Raw genomic sequence first — 14,898 nt, forward strand, 5'->3', positions numbered from 1 at the left:
CTTCTGCGACTGTGATGGCCTAAAGTCACAGGCAAGACAATCCGTATAGATAGAGGTTGTAACTTATTGCACCAATCAGCTTTGTCAAGGAAAGCAAACCATTTAAGACAAAGACCTTCATTCCATGTGCTAGGATATATTAATTCATACCATAACAAGGTTTTTAGTCCATGAGCTTCCCTCAATCCTTTCTCTCCTACACATAAAAAGAAATTAGAAAATAAAGAAATAAGGAAAACAACCAAAAACATTGGGTTTTGCAAAGCCTGGTGCTCAAGTTCTGCTTAGCTCACTGAACTTGGACAAGCAAACCAGCTCAGCCTTGGGAAGGGAAATCTCTCTTGCCTTTATTTAAAGGTTACCTCCAATACTGCAGGAAACAAAAAATAATCACTGCTAGTTAGTTTTGAAAGTTTTGGGTGCAACCCTTCCAGGTCTGACTCTATTGCTCCAGAAAGCCTCTGGCAATGCTTTCTGGTATGCTGAAAAGTAAAGTAAAACACAAACAAGACCCTTAGGTTTCCAGAATGAGGCATCAACCAAGTCAAATAATCACTTCAAGTCTTATTTTGTTTTACAATTTACTTTCCACACGCTGTAACATGGTCCATACCAGCATCTCTGCCTGGTACCATGAGCAAGTCATCAATAAGCCTTCCTGAACGCAAGGTAACCGTACTAAATCATGACAATTTAAAATACCATTGCCACAAGTCTTTAATTGTTGCATTAATTGAAGATTGTGTAAGTACTTGGAGGGGAGGGGGGATCCACACACCTGTCTGCTTGTTAGGTGGCTCATGCAGAATTTCCTGCACATCAAAGGGAATAACTCTGCTCAGACCTCTCTGCTCTGTTGTAAAAATAGCAGCTGGATCAACCGCGTCACCACGGACTGTGACATCCACTCAGTTCAGAAATGTTTACAAATTAAGACTGAGATAACAGAAGGAAGAGGAAAAAATAGAATGTGTTCCCCCCCTCCCCCCCATCCGAATAACTGCTGAATGCTCAAAACTGAGCCTCATGCCAATTAGCTTTGGGAGCTTTTCCAGGGAAGACTTTGCTGGGGGGGGGGGAGGAGGCGGCACACACGTGACAAATCAAAACAGTAGGCAAAAAACAAAAAACACCCTTCCTTCCCAAATACCAAGGCAGAGGTATCAGCTGGTTTTCACCACCACTCAAACCAAGAGAAGAGGTGAGGAAGGAAAAAAAAAAGTGCATACTGCAACAGGGACTTTCCCCTTTAAGAACTATTATGGCAAGGCAAAATTCAGAAGAAAAAACCACCCAAGAGATGCTGCTGATCCTGCCCACCACCAACCAAAGCAACTGGACATGGCCTCGTGCACAGCCATCTAGCTACAAACATACCCTTATCACACTCACTACTCAAGAATCCTCTATTCCAAGGAGTTCCAACTGCATTTTCCCCCATTTTGCAATGCAGGGAAAAGACACCAACTTGCTGCAGGCAGGAGGGGAGCCCTGCTCCCGGTCTGCCTGTAGCACAGATCAGCTTCTCCCTTCCCAAAGGAGCGTGCCCTCCCCAAGGCAATCGGCTGTCACAACAGGTCTGCCCTCCGACCCTGGGTAAACATCTGCGCACGCTGCTTATTTGAGCTCCTATAGCCTCGTTATCTCTCCAGAACACCCCCAGGGCTAATTAGAGAGTTAATGGCATCATGTCAGGAGATAAAGCTATGTGAAGGGAGCAGGGAGAGGGAAGGTGGAAAGGAATTGTGAAACAAAACCAGTTCTCTTCACAACCGCGGTGCAATATTGGTTTAGGAAGGACACACGCAGCCCCCAGGGACTCTGCCCCAGGGCTGCCGAGCTCCATTTAATAAGGCAGCAAAGACACTCCTCTGGAAAGATTCAGCTTTCCAGCCAAGATGATGCAAGGTCCCCACATCTTCCCCTACCAGCTGCACAATCCAACCCCTCCAATCCTGTCTCCTTCTCCTGTGGATGGAAGATGTTCCCACCAAAGCCAGCAGACTTGCCTCCCAAAAATGGAGTGCAATGCAAAATGGAAATCAAGCAGCTAGATAATTTATTAATCAAAAAAGCTTTCTGTTTCATTCCTGGTTCTCCTTTTATCCAGTTTTTCCTTGCATTTTTGTACCTTGGAAATGCTTAAAAGACAAGTTGCTTTTTGCTGAAAACAAAAAAAAGCTCAGGGATGAAAGTTAACAACCTCCCACAGACAGAAACATTTGTAGGGCAGCTGATGAGTCTGCGGACCCACTGGTCAGAACTGACACTTGTTCATTCACAGGTACAAAACTATGGGTCAGCAGACACTTGATGACCTGGTCATGACTCCATGCTCAAGTCTCTGCCATCAGCAGCACTTTTGCCTGAGCGACAGCAATCAGTGTTCAAGCTGCATTTTCGCTTGACCTTTGTGCATTCTCCTTCCCATCACAGAAAATTATGCAAAAATTAAGTTACTCAAGAAAATTCAATGGAGTTACAGTCAGATACTTAAATCTCAAGCAGCAAAACCAGCCCCATCCTTCCAGCTGAAGGAAGGTGTGGGTGCACCACAAACCTGCATCTCAGCGCAGGACAGTGCTCTGGCTGGGGACAGGGAAAACACAGGAGATAGTGACAGATTAGGGAGTCTTTGTTTTTAGTTAGGAGAGAAGCAACTGTTGACAGATCAGGTTTGTTCTTGCTCAAGCAGTTGAGGGGAAAGTGTTGTTCTTCCCTTATCTTGTATAAACTACAGATCACATGCAGGAAGTGCACAACTGTTAACAAACACACAACCACATCAGTTCTTTACAGCCAGTCCTCACTCCTTGCCTGTTTTCTCCCCCTATTCCTTGTACAATAGCCTAATGTTTAAGGAGCCATCAGGCTATGATAACTTGAAATCAGTCTCCAAACCCCCTGCTTAAGCCCTGGCACTGCAGCTGTCAGCCACCGATGCTCCCCACAGGAATGCATCACCCCATGTTTGGGCTAACCAGCTCTTAGCTCCTATTGCAGGACACCTGAGCACTGCTGCAGTCCTCCCAGCCAGGAAGTCTGCTTGTTCCTTATGTTTCCTATGCAGAAGTGTTCAATTTTACATTCTCAGTCGGTCCTCAAGTACCCCCTGCATGCTTTCACATGCTACATCTACCACTGGTAGATGTTATAACAGTTATAGTGAATGGCCATAGTTACCTGGCCAGCAAGGTTTCCCAGAAGAATTATTACTCTCTTTCCAGACTTGTTTAACCCAGCCTGGAACTACTGTGAGGTCCACCATACCCGCAGAGAGAAAGACTGGCACTTTGGGGTTACTATTCCCTTCTGTTTAAACAGTCTGGAGACACATTCATGTTTTAGTGATGACAGTTACGTTCACTACCAAAAACTCCTTTGATCTTTCATTAACCTCTGCAAATTCAGATGCTGATTAGCAAAGAGTCTGTTCAGCTGTGAGTGAACTTAACCCAGGCCAAAAGGCACTCCTTAATCTATGCTTCACAGACACTGATTTAATTTTCCGTGACTGCCTGACAATTCACTCATTAATTTAAATGCTATCACATCAATGACAATGAGGTGGAAAGCAGGCAGTAAAGGTGCTTGGAGGAAAACATTATCTAGCTCACAGGTCTCATCACAGAGTATGGGAGGAAAAAAATAATATTCATTAACAGAACTGCAGGAAGAATCTGTAGAACCACAAAGCAACACATAGCAAAACATTGGATGCATGAGGCTTCCTTCAAAGCAGGAATCCTAATTAATACAAGAGAAGTCTTTAAAACCAGAAGTTACACCCCACAGCATCACCGTCACTTTGGGAAGACAAGCAGTGCTCCAGAGGAACATCCCATGAACCTCCAGCCCACTCACAGCACCAATTGGCACGGGCAGTGCTGCAGCTTCGCAACAGGATTGTAATGCGCTTTCCATCCACTCATCCCACCTCACAAGAAGGGGTTCCACAAAGCTCTGCAAGGTTCTCATTTGGCTGGAGGTAAACAGCTCAATTCACCACCCTGTTTTCAGGTAACAAGACAGAAGTGCCTTATTTTCCTCCTTCCATCTGCTTGATGGAAAATAAAACAACCCAGTCCAGATGAACATGAATTTTGAGGGTGGCCGCTCCACCTCCATTGGTATTCAGCTGCTTTTCATCGATTGATGGAATGGCAGCTGTCCACATCTGCCTAAGTCATTGTCTGCTTCTGGGCTTTAACCCAATCAAATAGAGTCTTGTACTGTGAAGTTCCCAGCACGGTAGCATAAACTTAAGCTTGCTCTGGAGGCAAGAAGCGCCTGAGGTCTGTTGTTCCAAGATCAAGATCCTTTTTAATTAAGCATTTCTGCAGAGCTTTTAAAGATGCAAAGCAAGCACTAGCGCGTCACTGCTCCATACCTACGCAAGGCGCACGTGCAGCACCATGGAAACCTCTGGAGGCAGGCCTAGCTGCTCAGGAAAGACATCTTCTGAAGCGACTGCTTCTTTTATTCTGTGGTATTTGCACGTAGACAGATGACAGGATTTGCAGTTGCAACACTCTTCCACCTCAACCACTGCCTGCAAGGGGAGCTGGGGATCTAAAGCCAGCCCTGCTGAGCAGCCACTGCAGCCCTGAACTCACACTATGGCACACTGCAGAGCACCCCACCTTACATGGCTCACTCCCAGCAGAGAAGGCTTGTGCTTTTTAGCTTAAGATGAGCTTATTCCCTCCCAAACCGAACACAAAGCAACGTAGAGGGCAGAAATATTTAAAGGAATTGCAAATATGCTTCCAAGATAGTCTGTATCAGAGCAGGCATCACTCTGTGTTCTCCAATACCATGAAAAACCGAGGGAAGTGGCATTAAAAATATATGCTTAGTGTCACTATGCTGGTTGCACTCCTACAAAAAGAAATGCAGCCAGAACCAGAGCAAAACAGTGCAGGCAAAACACAAAGAATGAGAGAAGTCATCAGGCCTTGTTTTGCCCAAATCGAATGCACAGGTGAATTCTCTAGATGCATCCATGAATTGGTCAGTTCTGGATTTAGATTCGCTGCCTTCAATGTGATGATTGATCATTTAGAGGGACCCCATGCCGCACAGAATTAAACATTCAGCCGTGTCACAAAACCAAGACTAAATTAGGAGAGTCTGGGAGTTCAACTGCAAACGAGATGCGCTAGAGGGAAACTTCCAACAGCATAATGCATTTGCTCATTATGGAAATGCCTCTGCATAATCTCAGCTTTCTTCGCACAGCTATGGAACAAATAAATACCCACACAGAAGAGAAACTTGGCACACCTCAGACTCTCTCAAGCACAAAACAAGATTGTAATAAAAGCTTTGATCACGAATCTGTGCTGTACAGAAGTCTTTCCTTCCATGGTCAACCTGGGAACACTTAGGTATGGAAACAGACAGCCACATGACACACTTTGCTTCATCTACTTATCAAATCAGCCCTACCAACCAGGTGCAAAACCATTTCCCAACAAAATTCAGGGCTGCAGCACCTGCCAGACCCCTGGGAACATAACATGCTGCCAGACAAATTCTTCCTGCACCACTCAGCCATACCGTGCCTGCTACCTGCCTGCCACTGGGACACAGAGACATCCTCCTCATCCCACAGACTCACCACCCTGTCACCACCTTCCATTATCTTCCACAGCACCCTGCAGCAAGCAGAGCTCACTTCTCCTGATCAAGCCAACCGCTTTTAAGTAAGCAATTAAACCAACAGAGATCAGAACCTGTTCTTTAATATTAAAGCACTGGATAGGATGTAACAGGCACTACAAATTCTTCTGGACAGAGGGTCAATTTCACTTGTCTATCACATTCTTGTTCATAAGAACCAGATCCTGACCTATCCTAAGCAGCTGATAGGATCCTAGGTAGCCAGGAATTTTAGTGTCCAGCCACCAAATATAAATTACTGAATTATTGTATACAATGGTAAAAGTTAAGAATGTGCCAAAAAGAGACACCAGCTACCCAAGGGCCTCAGCCCCTTTGCTCTCCAGCTTCCCTGCACAAGTTGATTAGGGTGGCTCCTCCATGAGCCTACAGCAAGTTGAAGATACCTATAAAAAGATCTCCTGCTCCCCATCAAATACCAACACAGATCTGCAGTGTGAGGACTGAGGCTGAGAGCACTGACATATCTGCATCCTACACAGGCTGCATCCTGCCTCTCCCACAGCCCATTTTTTCCCCCATCTAGGCTTGGGGAGCAAGGTTACAGAACCAAAGGTGACACTTAAAAAACATATGTTGCACTTCCAGACCTTTTTAAGCCACCAGACCTGGGACACCCACTGCCTGAGCTGCAGACTCAAACACAAAGCACCTCCTTGACCGAAGCACACACACCACTAGCCCTGCAGTGGGAGCTCAGCAGTGCCTAAGCAAGGCAAAGCAGACACCCGTGACAGCAGGTGAGGAAGGACATAAAGAAATAAAAGCAAGGAATTCTCTCCCCCTTTTGCGGGGAGGGACAGATAGATACAAGCTAAGAAAACTCTGACCAAAGCAACTGTCTGCAAAAAAGCATTCCACTGAACTGGTTAGGCAAGGGGCTGAGGAGGACGGCTTGCTCAGGGGCACGAAAGGAAGGTATGTACCTGGGGGAGGGGGCCAAGCTGCTCCATCACTCAGGACAGCACGCCTGCTCCCATCAGCAAGGGCCCTCAGGGTCCCTAGAACCATCCCTTTGCAACCCAGGGAGCTGGCCATCACCCTACCACAGGCCCCAGAGTTGTCAGCTCCATCCTAGGCCATGAAGGAGGCCAGGGAGCAGCATCTTCTTGCGTGAAGTGCAACAGTGGCCCATAGGATGCACATACCTCTTACCTTCTTGGGTGCCTGCAGTTCCATGCCACACCAGGGCCATGGCAGATTCTAAATGCTCTCTGTGCCTACAAGGGACCACCAGACTTTCTGCTCTGCTACACATGGGAAGGTATATTTCCGCTGGGGCTTCCCAGTCTGCCTGCGGTTAAGGCTATGGGAGAGAAAGAGGCACAGCCAGCAGCCTCACAGACAGGCATCCAGAAACCAGCTGCACAGGACATTGTGAAAGAGCTGGTCACAAGGCATGAGACCAGGGGAAGGCTGCTGACTGTTAAATTTCACACCAGACCCACAAATTCTCTTCCTGTCCCCTCCAGCTCTTTTCACCCCAAGGTAACGCTGATCACCAGTTTCTCCCACTCTTTTCTTCCACAGAATGCAGGAAGAATATTTCTTCCTTAAAAAGAGCAGCATGAGAACTGTAAGGTTACAGTTCAGCACCAGACAGGGTCATAGCTCAGATGTAAGGGGGTCTTTTGTCACCATTTTCTCCTCCATCTCTCCCCAGAGAGCTGCTCTTACAAAGAATTGGACACAACTGGTGGCTATTCAGCAAGGAAGGTCCCATGCTCATTTAGCAGCCCTTCAGTGGGACAGTTTCTTGTGGCATGGCTTTGAACACTGAAGCCCATTCTCCCCTACCAGCTCTGTTGCTAGCAGGCAACCGTATCAAAACCAAAATAAAATCACAGCTCTTGCCAGCAAAACTCTTAGGATCAAGGATGAACATTTTTTAAGGCTGGAAGTTTCATCCTTCAGCCATGAGTTGCATGAAAACACAAAGCTTATTTTAAACCTCAATTGGGATCACCTTAAAGTCCACCAAAGGACAATTGCTTTCGATAAACCAGTCTCATTCACCATGGGCCTATTTAAATCTCATATGGTGGTATGTATCAGAGAAAAGCTGGTCTCACTCTTTTCCAGAGACAAATCTAATAATGAAAAGCACTCTGCCTTGATCTCACTGTTCATCTCTCAGGGCCCCCCTGTTTCTGCTGCATTCCTTTGTGTTTATCTGCCCTCTTCAACTCCTTGCTGCAATCAGCTGCGTGCGGCACCTCGTGTCTAGGAGTGACATGGGCTGAGGTTACAGAGAGACAGGTGCAAGGGGAGCTCCTGCCCTGAAGCTATCCAAAGGAAAAGAGAAGCTGGAGGGGAAGAGGGTTGTAAGGTATTTCAGATTAAAGCCGACAAACAGCAAACACCTTGCCTGAGGCTACACATTCTCTGCCAGTGCAAGCTGCAAGACCCAGAAACAGCAAAGCAAACACAGACTTCTCTGCAAGGGGGAGTTGTCACCTGTCAGGGATGTTTGCAAATTTATAGGGAGGTGGTGTTGGTGCTATGGGGAGTAAAAAGAGCTTTCCTCCTTTTAAAAGACAGGCTGTTTGCACAGGTTTGCAATGCATATTTCGCTTTGTGAAGGCTTTTGTGCAGCACTCAACTAAGCAAAGGCTCTGTCTTCCAGTGAAGGCAAACTAGAACATTTATTAATGAACCTGGGGACACCCAGACTCAAGCAGTGTCTGAGCTATTGCCTTACAGTAAAGGTAGGGATGGAATGGAATTTCCCCACTCCCCCTATGGTTGGTCACTGGGGGGGAAAAGCATTTAAAAATGTTACCATGCATCTTGGACTCCTCAGAGATGCCTCCTGGAAGGCTGGCATCATAAGCAAGAAATAATTTTACAGCTAAATCTGCTTGCCCTGCTCTCCGAGCCCCAGAACTGACTCCCACAGTGGTCAGAGAGGACAAAAAGGGATTTTCCACTGATGTTTCACTGCACCATAAACAGGAGAGGGAGACTCTGAACAACAGCTCCAAGATAGCCTGGCAGCTGCTGCTGTGCACTGCTGACAGCTCAGAGGAGCCAAAGATATAGCTAGCACTCCACACAGCAAGCCCAGGTGTAAACATGGAAGGAGCAAAGCTACTTTAAAGTACCAGGGATTGTTTTATATGAGGGCATGACTAGTTCAAATAAAGCACTATCAACCCAATTTGAAAAGCAGATATACCCTCTTAAATACAGAGAGCCTCTTGGACAAGCTGAAGAGATGTCATTTTACTGGAGCTTTGGTAGGGCAACAAGGAAATCTGAGAAGTACCCTTCCAGACTCACATTGCAGGCTTGCACGCTCAGTGCTGCCCCTCTGAGTCCACCCCGAATCAAGAGATAACCAGACAGAAATCAGCCCTCTCTCTGTGGAATGGCTGGAGTAGCTGCTTCACATTCGCTACGCAGACACCCAACCTCCAAGTGGTTTTTTCACCCCTTGCAATGGAAGTTCTGCAAGGAAAATGGATCACACTACTCTGTCCTGTTTCAGCAGTCACATCAGGCAGGCAGAAACAGATCAAACCTTCTGCATTCCTGGGTACCAATCAGTGGGACCTGGGAGCTCTTCCCCTGCAGATACAAACCTCTGGGTTTAGGTCTCACCAACACCAGTGCTGCAAACATACCACGGCTGAACACAAAAGGCACTTGTTGATTAGCTAGGAAATTAAACTGCAGTTTCTCAGGACAAAAGTACAGAGGAACAAGAACATTTAGAAAGCAACTAACTCCAAAGCACACAGGGTTTTTGCCCTGAAGTATGTAAGACCCAGGAAAATGTACACAAACAGCTCAAACTCCTGACACACCTCCTGCTCCAGCCTGCAAGAGCAGCACCTGGCTTCTTCACTAGAGCTATTGATAAGAAGGAATTGGACGCTTTGTGCCAATCATACCCACCAGGGTTTGATGTGCATTCCAGTCTCAAAGGATACTGGCAAGAAACCCACAGCTAAAACTCGCTACAAACACTAGCTTTGCCCATCTAGAAAAACAGATGGAGAGGAAAACAAAAAACCCACAGAAAACCAACCATGATTTGAAAACAAGTTTTCATTTCTATCTGGTCTTCAAGCCAGTCAAGAACATTCTCAAGGTTTAGCACTTAGAACTATTTTAACCTTTGGATCACAAAACCAAGGAAGGAGAGAGCAGGGACAGCTATGCAACTGGCCAAGCACAAGAGATGGTTCTTCCACACATTCACCTGCCTCATCCCTTCGCTGCCCTTGCTTTAGCAGGAGAAGAGGAGCAGCTGAAGAGCCAGCTTGCTCCCTCTTGCAGCCCCAAAGGCAAAAAAGGACTCTCTCAGCATCTCAGCTAGCCATAAGCACCGGCACCATAGCTTGCCACCACCACAGTCATCTGGTAGAGCCACACTCCCAGACAGCTTCCACAGGCAGAAGACAACAGAAAGCGAGAAGAACGTCCTCAAACACAGAGGGCAGCCACAGCTTCACCAGGAAGGGGAAAAGAATCTCAGGGCAACACAGCAGGAAAGGCTTCTACACAGAATCATCTTCCTCTAGGGATTAAAGAAATCCTTCTTGCTACTCACCCACATTGGGTCACTCAGCTCCGTATCCTGCAGACGGACACAATCCATGCTAATCTCTATCTTGTTTGTAGGGCCATTTTCAGATGGGTCATCAATAAAGTTCAAATCAATTGGCTGAACCGAGCATATTGGCCTACGTGGAACAAAGCAGTGTAGTTAAAATGGGCCAAATCCCATTCCCCTCAACTACCTATGTGCCAGGGTGTTGTTCCCCAGGACTTGGGTGTCATCATTAAACCAGTCTCAGGATCAATTAAGCAATTCCCAACCACCACGTTAACAACAGCCCCTGAGCAGGGCTGGGCCTGGAGGTACCAAAGACTGAAATCCCAATTCCAAAAACTGCAGGGGCATCCTGTGCCTAAACACCTTCTTCCATAGATCCCACTGAAGGGCTACTTACTGTTCCAGGAAGTCCCAGATATGTTGGATCACCTCTGGGCTGAGGAACTCCCTGGGCTGGGAGCTCTGGGACATGGCTGAGCGGTAGTAACTCTCCTTCCAGAAGTGGCTCGGAGTTTCTACAAACCTTACAAAAGAAAAACAGAGGGGAAAAAAAAAAAAAGAAAAAAAAAAAGAAAGAAAGAAAAAAGAAAACACACAAAGATATGTTGAATGCAAGAGTCCAACTTGATGAAAACCCATAAATAGAAGCTATTGTGTGAAAAAGGAGACACGCTGAATGCCTGTAACATTCACAGCTGTACAACGCACATTCCACACTGCTGCAGATGCTGTATTTAGACAGCAGAGAATTCAACCACACTTCTCAATAAGTTAAATACATCTCAGCGTCTACTGGGATGATGCATCATAAGGAATTCCAGAGGAAGAAGAAACCTCTCCATTTTGCTCCTGGAACATGAACTTCTCACATAGAGCCTGGGAACGTGAAGCAGGTATAGAGTACCTAAATAGAGCACAACTACCCTCTCTGCATTGCACAGACTAACATGATTATGTGACTTCTTCTATATCTGTAGCTCAAGTCCTGGACTAAAACATATTAAAAAACCAAACAAGATATTTTTCCTTTTAATCAAGGAGTTCAAATATATCACATCAGGATATGCCTGCTTCTCAACCACCTTTCACAGCCACAATAATATCTGAACCACCCCAGCTGCTTGATGCCAGATCCGCTAATTACCTCGGCCATTTTTATCCCCTTAAGCTCCCACAAGCCTCACAGAAATAGGTGGGCCCAAGAGGAGTGGTGACGAAGCTGGAGCACTCGCGCCTTCCACAGCTGCACATTCTCATCCCACTGCCCCATTGCTAAATTCAAACGCAGCAGTTCTTACGCCCTGGTCAAAATACTCAACGGCTGCAGGGATGAGTGGGGGAATTTCTCAAGTATATCTGCACTTGAGGAAAAACCTCTCAGTACAACTTTGAATTCAACCGTGGGTCAGGTGACTGCTTTTCCTCCCGCGAGGATGAGGGCACCCCATAGCATTGTCATATAAGAGTCCTTTAGGCATAACATAAGCAAACGGCAGCAGCCCCTGCCCAAGGAGCAGCTATTTAACACAACATTCAGAACAAGGTGTATGGAAAAGCCTGATGTATTAAGCAGCAAAAATTAATAAAAAGCATCTGAGAGGGAAGATTGCACTACTGCTGTTCTTTTCCTCTACTTATTCCTGAAGCATCTATTGTTGACTGCTGCTAGAGGGGGAATCCAGCTCTTTACATTGAATTCATAAGGCCTCTCATGCCTTCAGAATGACTTGGGGCTGCAAAAAGCAGGGATTTCCTCAGTTCTGCCGCTCACAAACTGTTCAGAAAGGGCAGATAGTTTTCCCAAGCAAAGAGAAATCAAGCAGCTTCAGCCTCCAGAGCCACATCTAAGCACATGTCAAAAGCATCACAGAATCATATAAGTTGGTAGGGCCCCTTAAAAGGCACCTGGTCCAACTCCCTGCAATAAACAAGGACATCCACAGCTCCATCGGAGTCCCATCCAGCCTGACCTTGGCTGTCTCCACGGATGGGGCAGCCACCACCTCCCTGGGCAACCTGTGTCAGTGCCTCACCACCCTCAGTGTAGAAAACTTCAGTATCACTTCAGTTACTCATCCATTTTTTCCTGTGATTAAGATTTAAAAAACCCTTTAAAAGAGCCAAGCACTATAGCTAATAGTGCTCTTACCAACATGACAGCATGGCCACACTGAACATAAATAATCACAAGTCCTCTGAGAACAGCAGTTATCCCACAAAGTACCAGAAATTACTCCTTTCAGGCTTTCAGTCTCGTAACGTGCTTTCAGGAGTGCCAAATTGAAACCCAGACCAGCAAACCTGCCCCAAAGCTGCTATTTAAGCTGAGCATCATTGACATAAGCAGCTCTGGGACAGAACATCAACACAGTCAGCCCCTAAGGTGAAGGCCCCCAGCTGCTCTGCCACTGATTGCATTTGGACTTAACACTTATTAGGAATTAAGTCCCAAGGCAGTGACAACAGAGAGCTGCATCACATCACTTCTGCTGCCAGAGGAACCAAACTCACCAAAACGCTGTCGTAAAAGAGACTGCCTCTCCTTCAAAAAGCCTCAGAGCAATGATATTGCTGCATGCTCCTGTCCACAGCTGGGCAGTCCAAGGTCACAAGAGCTACAGCAGATTTTACCTGACAGACAAAAAGGCACATTTCCCTATACCAAATGAGAAGTTCCCTGGCTAACAGCCTTAAACACAACAGAGCGGCCTCTGTCTACTAAAGAGCCCACCAAATTAAGCAAATTTGCTCCTCCACTAGAAAATAACAACTGCAGCAAAATCTATCTACGCATGAATTTCACCCCTCCAGCTAATTGTCCTATCCCACATCAGCAAACCCTCCTCTCCAGTAAAATAATCCCTGAATGCCTGAAGCTAATCACAAGAGAGCAGGACTTTGCATTGTTCAAATTGCTCCTACCAGCTGCCCTTTTATTAAGGGATGCTCAAACAACACCTCTTTCACCAGCAGTCACTCATCCCAAAGCATATCACAGGAGATACTGAAGGTGATCACAGCCGCCTGTACCAAACCACTGACTAGAAAGAGACAAAGCATGGTGGTAAGCCCTGCCTAGCCCACCTTCTGCTTTAAGCCTACAAACCAGATCCTTAATTCACTGCACTAACTGCTGAAGGAGCCTGCAGGCAGCGTGCCACGAGCTGTAAGTGCACCAAGGTAGAACTGCAGAAGGATTTACGGCCCCATCAAGCTGTGAGCTGAATAGGACATTGCGCCCCTGAGTCCCCTCCTTTAGAAGCCACAAAGGGATCTTTAATTAACAGAAATAGTGGTTTAAATCTTCTCTGAGATGCATAATCTTACCCAGAGCACAGGGTCTACTGGCACTGCTCTTCAACCACTGACTCCCAGGATGGGTTTCAGCCAGCAATGCACTCCTACTCCCATCGAGATCCACCCCAGTCCCACTCTGCTTATTTTACAGGAGTAAAGCCACAAGACATACAACAGGTGAAAACACTCTCCAAGATTACTTTTCAAGGCCTTTGAAGCCTCCTGCTTCAAAACCGTTTTGCTCTCTGCTGATCACCTCAACTACAGTGCTTTGATAAACCACCAGAGTGGGGCTGCATCCCAGCTGATGCATTCTGCCATCATGCAGATGAGCAAGAGCTCCTCAAACTGCCAACGAAAGCAGCAACTTTCAGCTGTGCCCACAGTGACCAACATAAAGCCTCCCTAGGAACATAAGGCTTCACAATAAAGAAGTTAATAAAAAAACAAAACCCCGTCCACCTCCCCAGAAAAAGAAAAAAAAAAAAGCCAAAAGAAAACTAGCAAATAAAACCAGATGGCAAAGCATTTGCCTTTCACAAGCTTTAGCCTACCTGCTCTGCAGCTGTCCTTCCCTAGAGCTAAGGGCTCCAACCCTGTTGGGGATAGCCCTGATTGCTCAGAGCAACACCTTGAGAACGAGGGGCAAAGCCAAAGGAAAACAAGGCATTTCAACTCATTCCAACCACATGCTTTCCACTCTTTACCACATTCTTTCCCTTCCCACCTTTGTGTGGGAAAGATCAGGAAGGAAAAAAACAACGCCACAAAATGAAACAAAAAAGTTACCTTCTGCACCAGAAAGCAATAACAGAAAACCATTAAGTTCAACTATTGCAGCACACAATGTTTCCCACCCTAAAAAGCCATCTTCCATCACACACAACCTTTCATAGAAAGGAATTAAACCCAAAAGAGCAAGACTCAACTCACCAGTGGGACAAGCCAGGAGCTGCTGTAGAAAGCAGGACCTGGGCTTTATACAGAGCATGCTCAGACCCTTCTCTGTAGCCTCAACCTTAAAGGCAGATGCCTCCCACTTTCACAGGGTGGGTACCTGATGTATGATACAGCTTGGCATTACTGTAGCATGTGCTCAAGACCTTCTTAGAAAATAAGAATAGTTGCCATAGCCAGGAGATAGTACGGTTTTCCTTGGTTTCCCCTCCAAAACACACTTGTAGCTTCAACACTCTCAAGTGCCCCAAGGTTAATATGAGGAAATCAGAAATGAATAAAGAATCTTGGTGAAGCTCCTGGGTTGGCTTCCAAGAGATCTGAGCCCCTCCACTTCTCCTTAGCTTCCCTGGAGCTCAGCACCCCTGGCACTGCTTTTATGAGGGTTTGCATTT

The 14,898-nt window shown here is 46.3% G+C and overlaps 1 protein-coding gene across 8 annotated transcripts in view; it reads right to left on the bottom strand.

Moving 5' to 3' along the window:
- The window catches only part of TP63 (tumor protein p63), a 98,570-nt gene that overhangs the window by 66,318 nt on the left and 17,354 nt on the right, over positions 1 to 14,898 (bottom strand). For 4 of the 8 annotated variants that reach the window (XM_072344208.1, XM_072344203.1, XM_072344206.1 and 1 more), the window contains exons 2-3: positions 10,647 to 10,772; positions 10,244 to 10,376 (exon numbers count right to left, since the gene is read on the bottom strand). In XM_072344208.1, the coding sequence (XP_072200309.1) occupies positions 10,244 to 10,376; positions 10,647 to 10,720 (207 nt within the window). In that variant the 5' untranslated portion in view covers positions 10,721 to 10,772. Of the gene's footprint in view, positions 1 to 10,243; positions 10,377 to 10,646; positions 10,773 to 13,576; positions 13,723 to 14,479; positions 14,522 to 14,898 lie in introns of those variants that run through there. The other 4 variants (XM_072344207.1, XM_072344202.1, XM_072344209.1 and 1 more) reach the window with 2 other exon arrangements.

Source organism: Excalfactoria chinensis, chromosome 9, assembly GCF_039878825.1.
Source record: "Excalfactoria chinensis isolate bCotChi1 chromosome 9, bCotChi1.hap2, whole genome shotgun sequence".
NCBI classification, from domain to species: Eukaryota; Metazoa; Chordata; class Aves; order Galliformes; family Phasianidae; genus Excalfactoria; species Excalfactoria chinensis.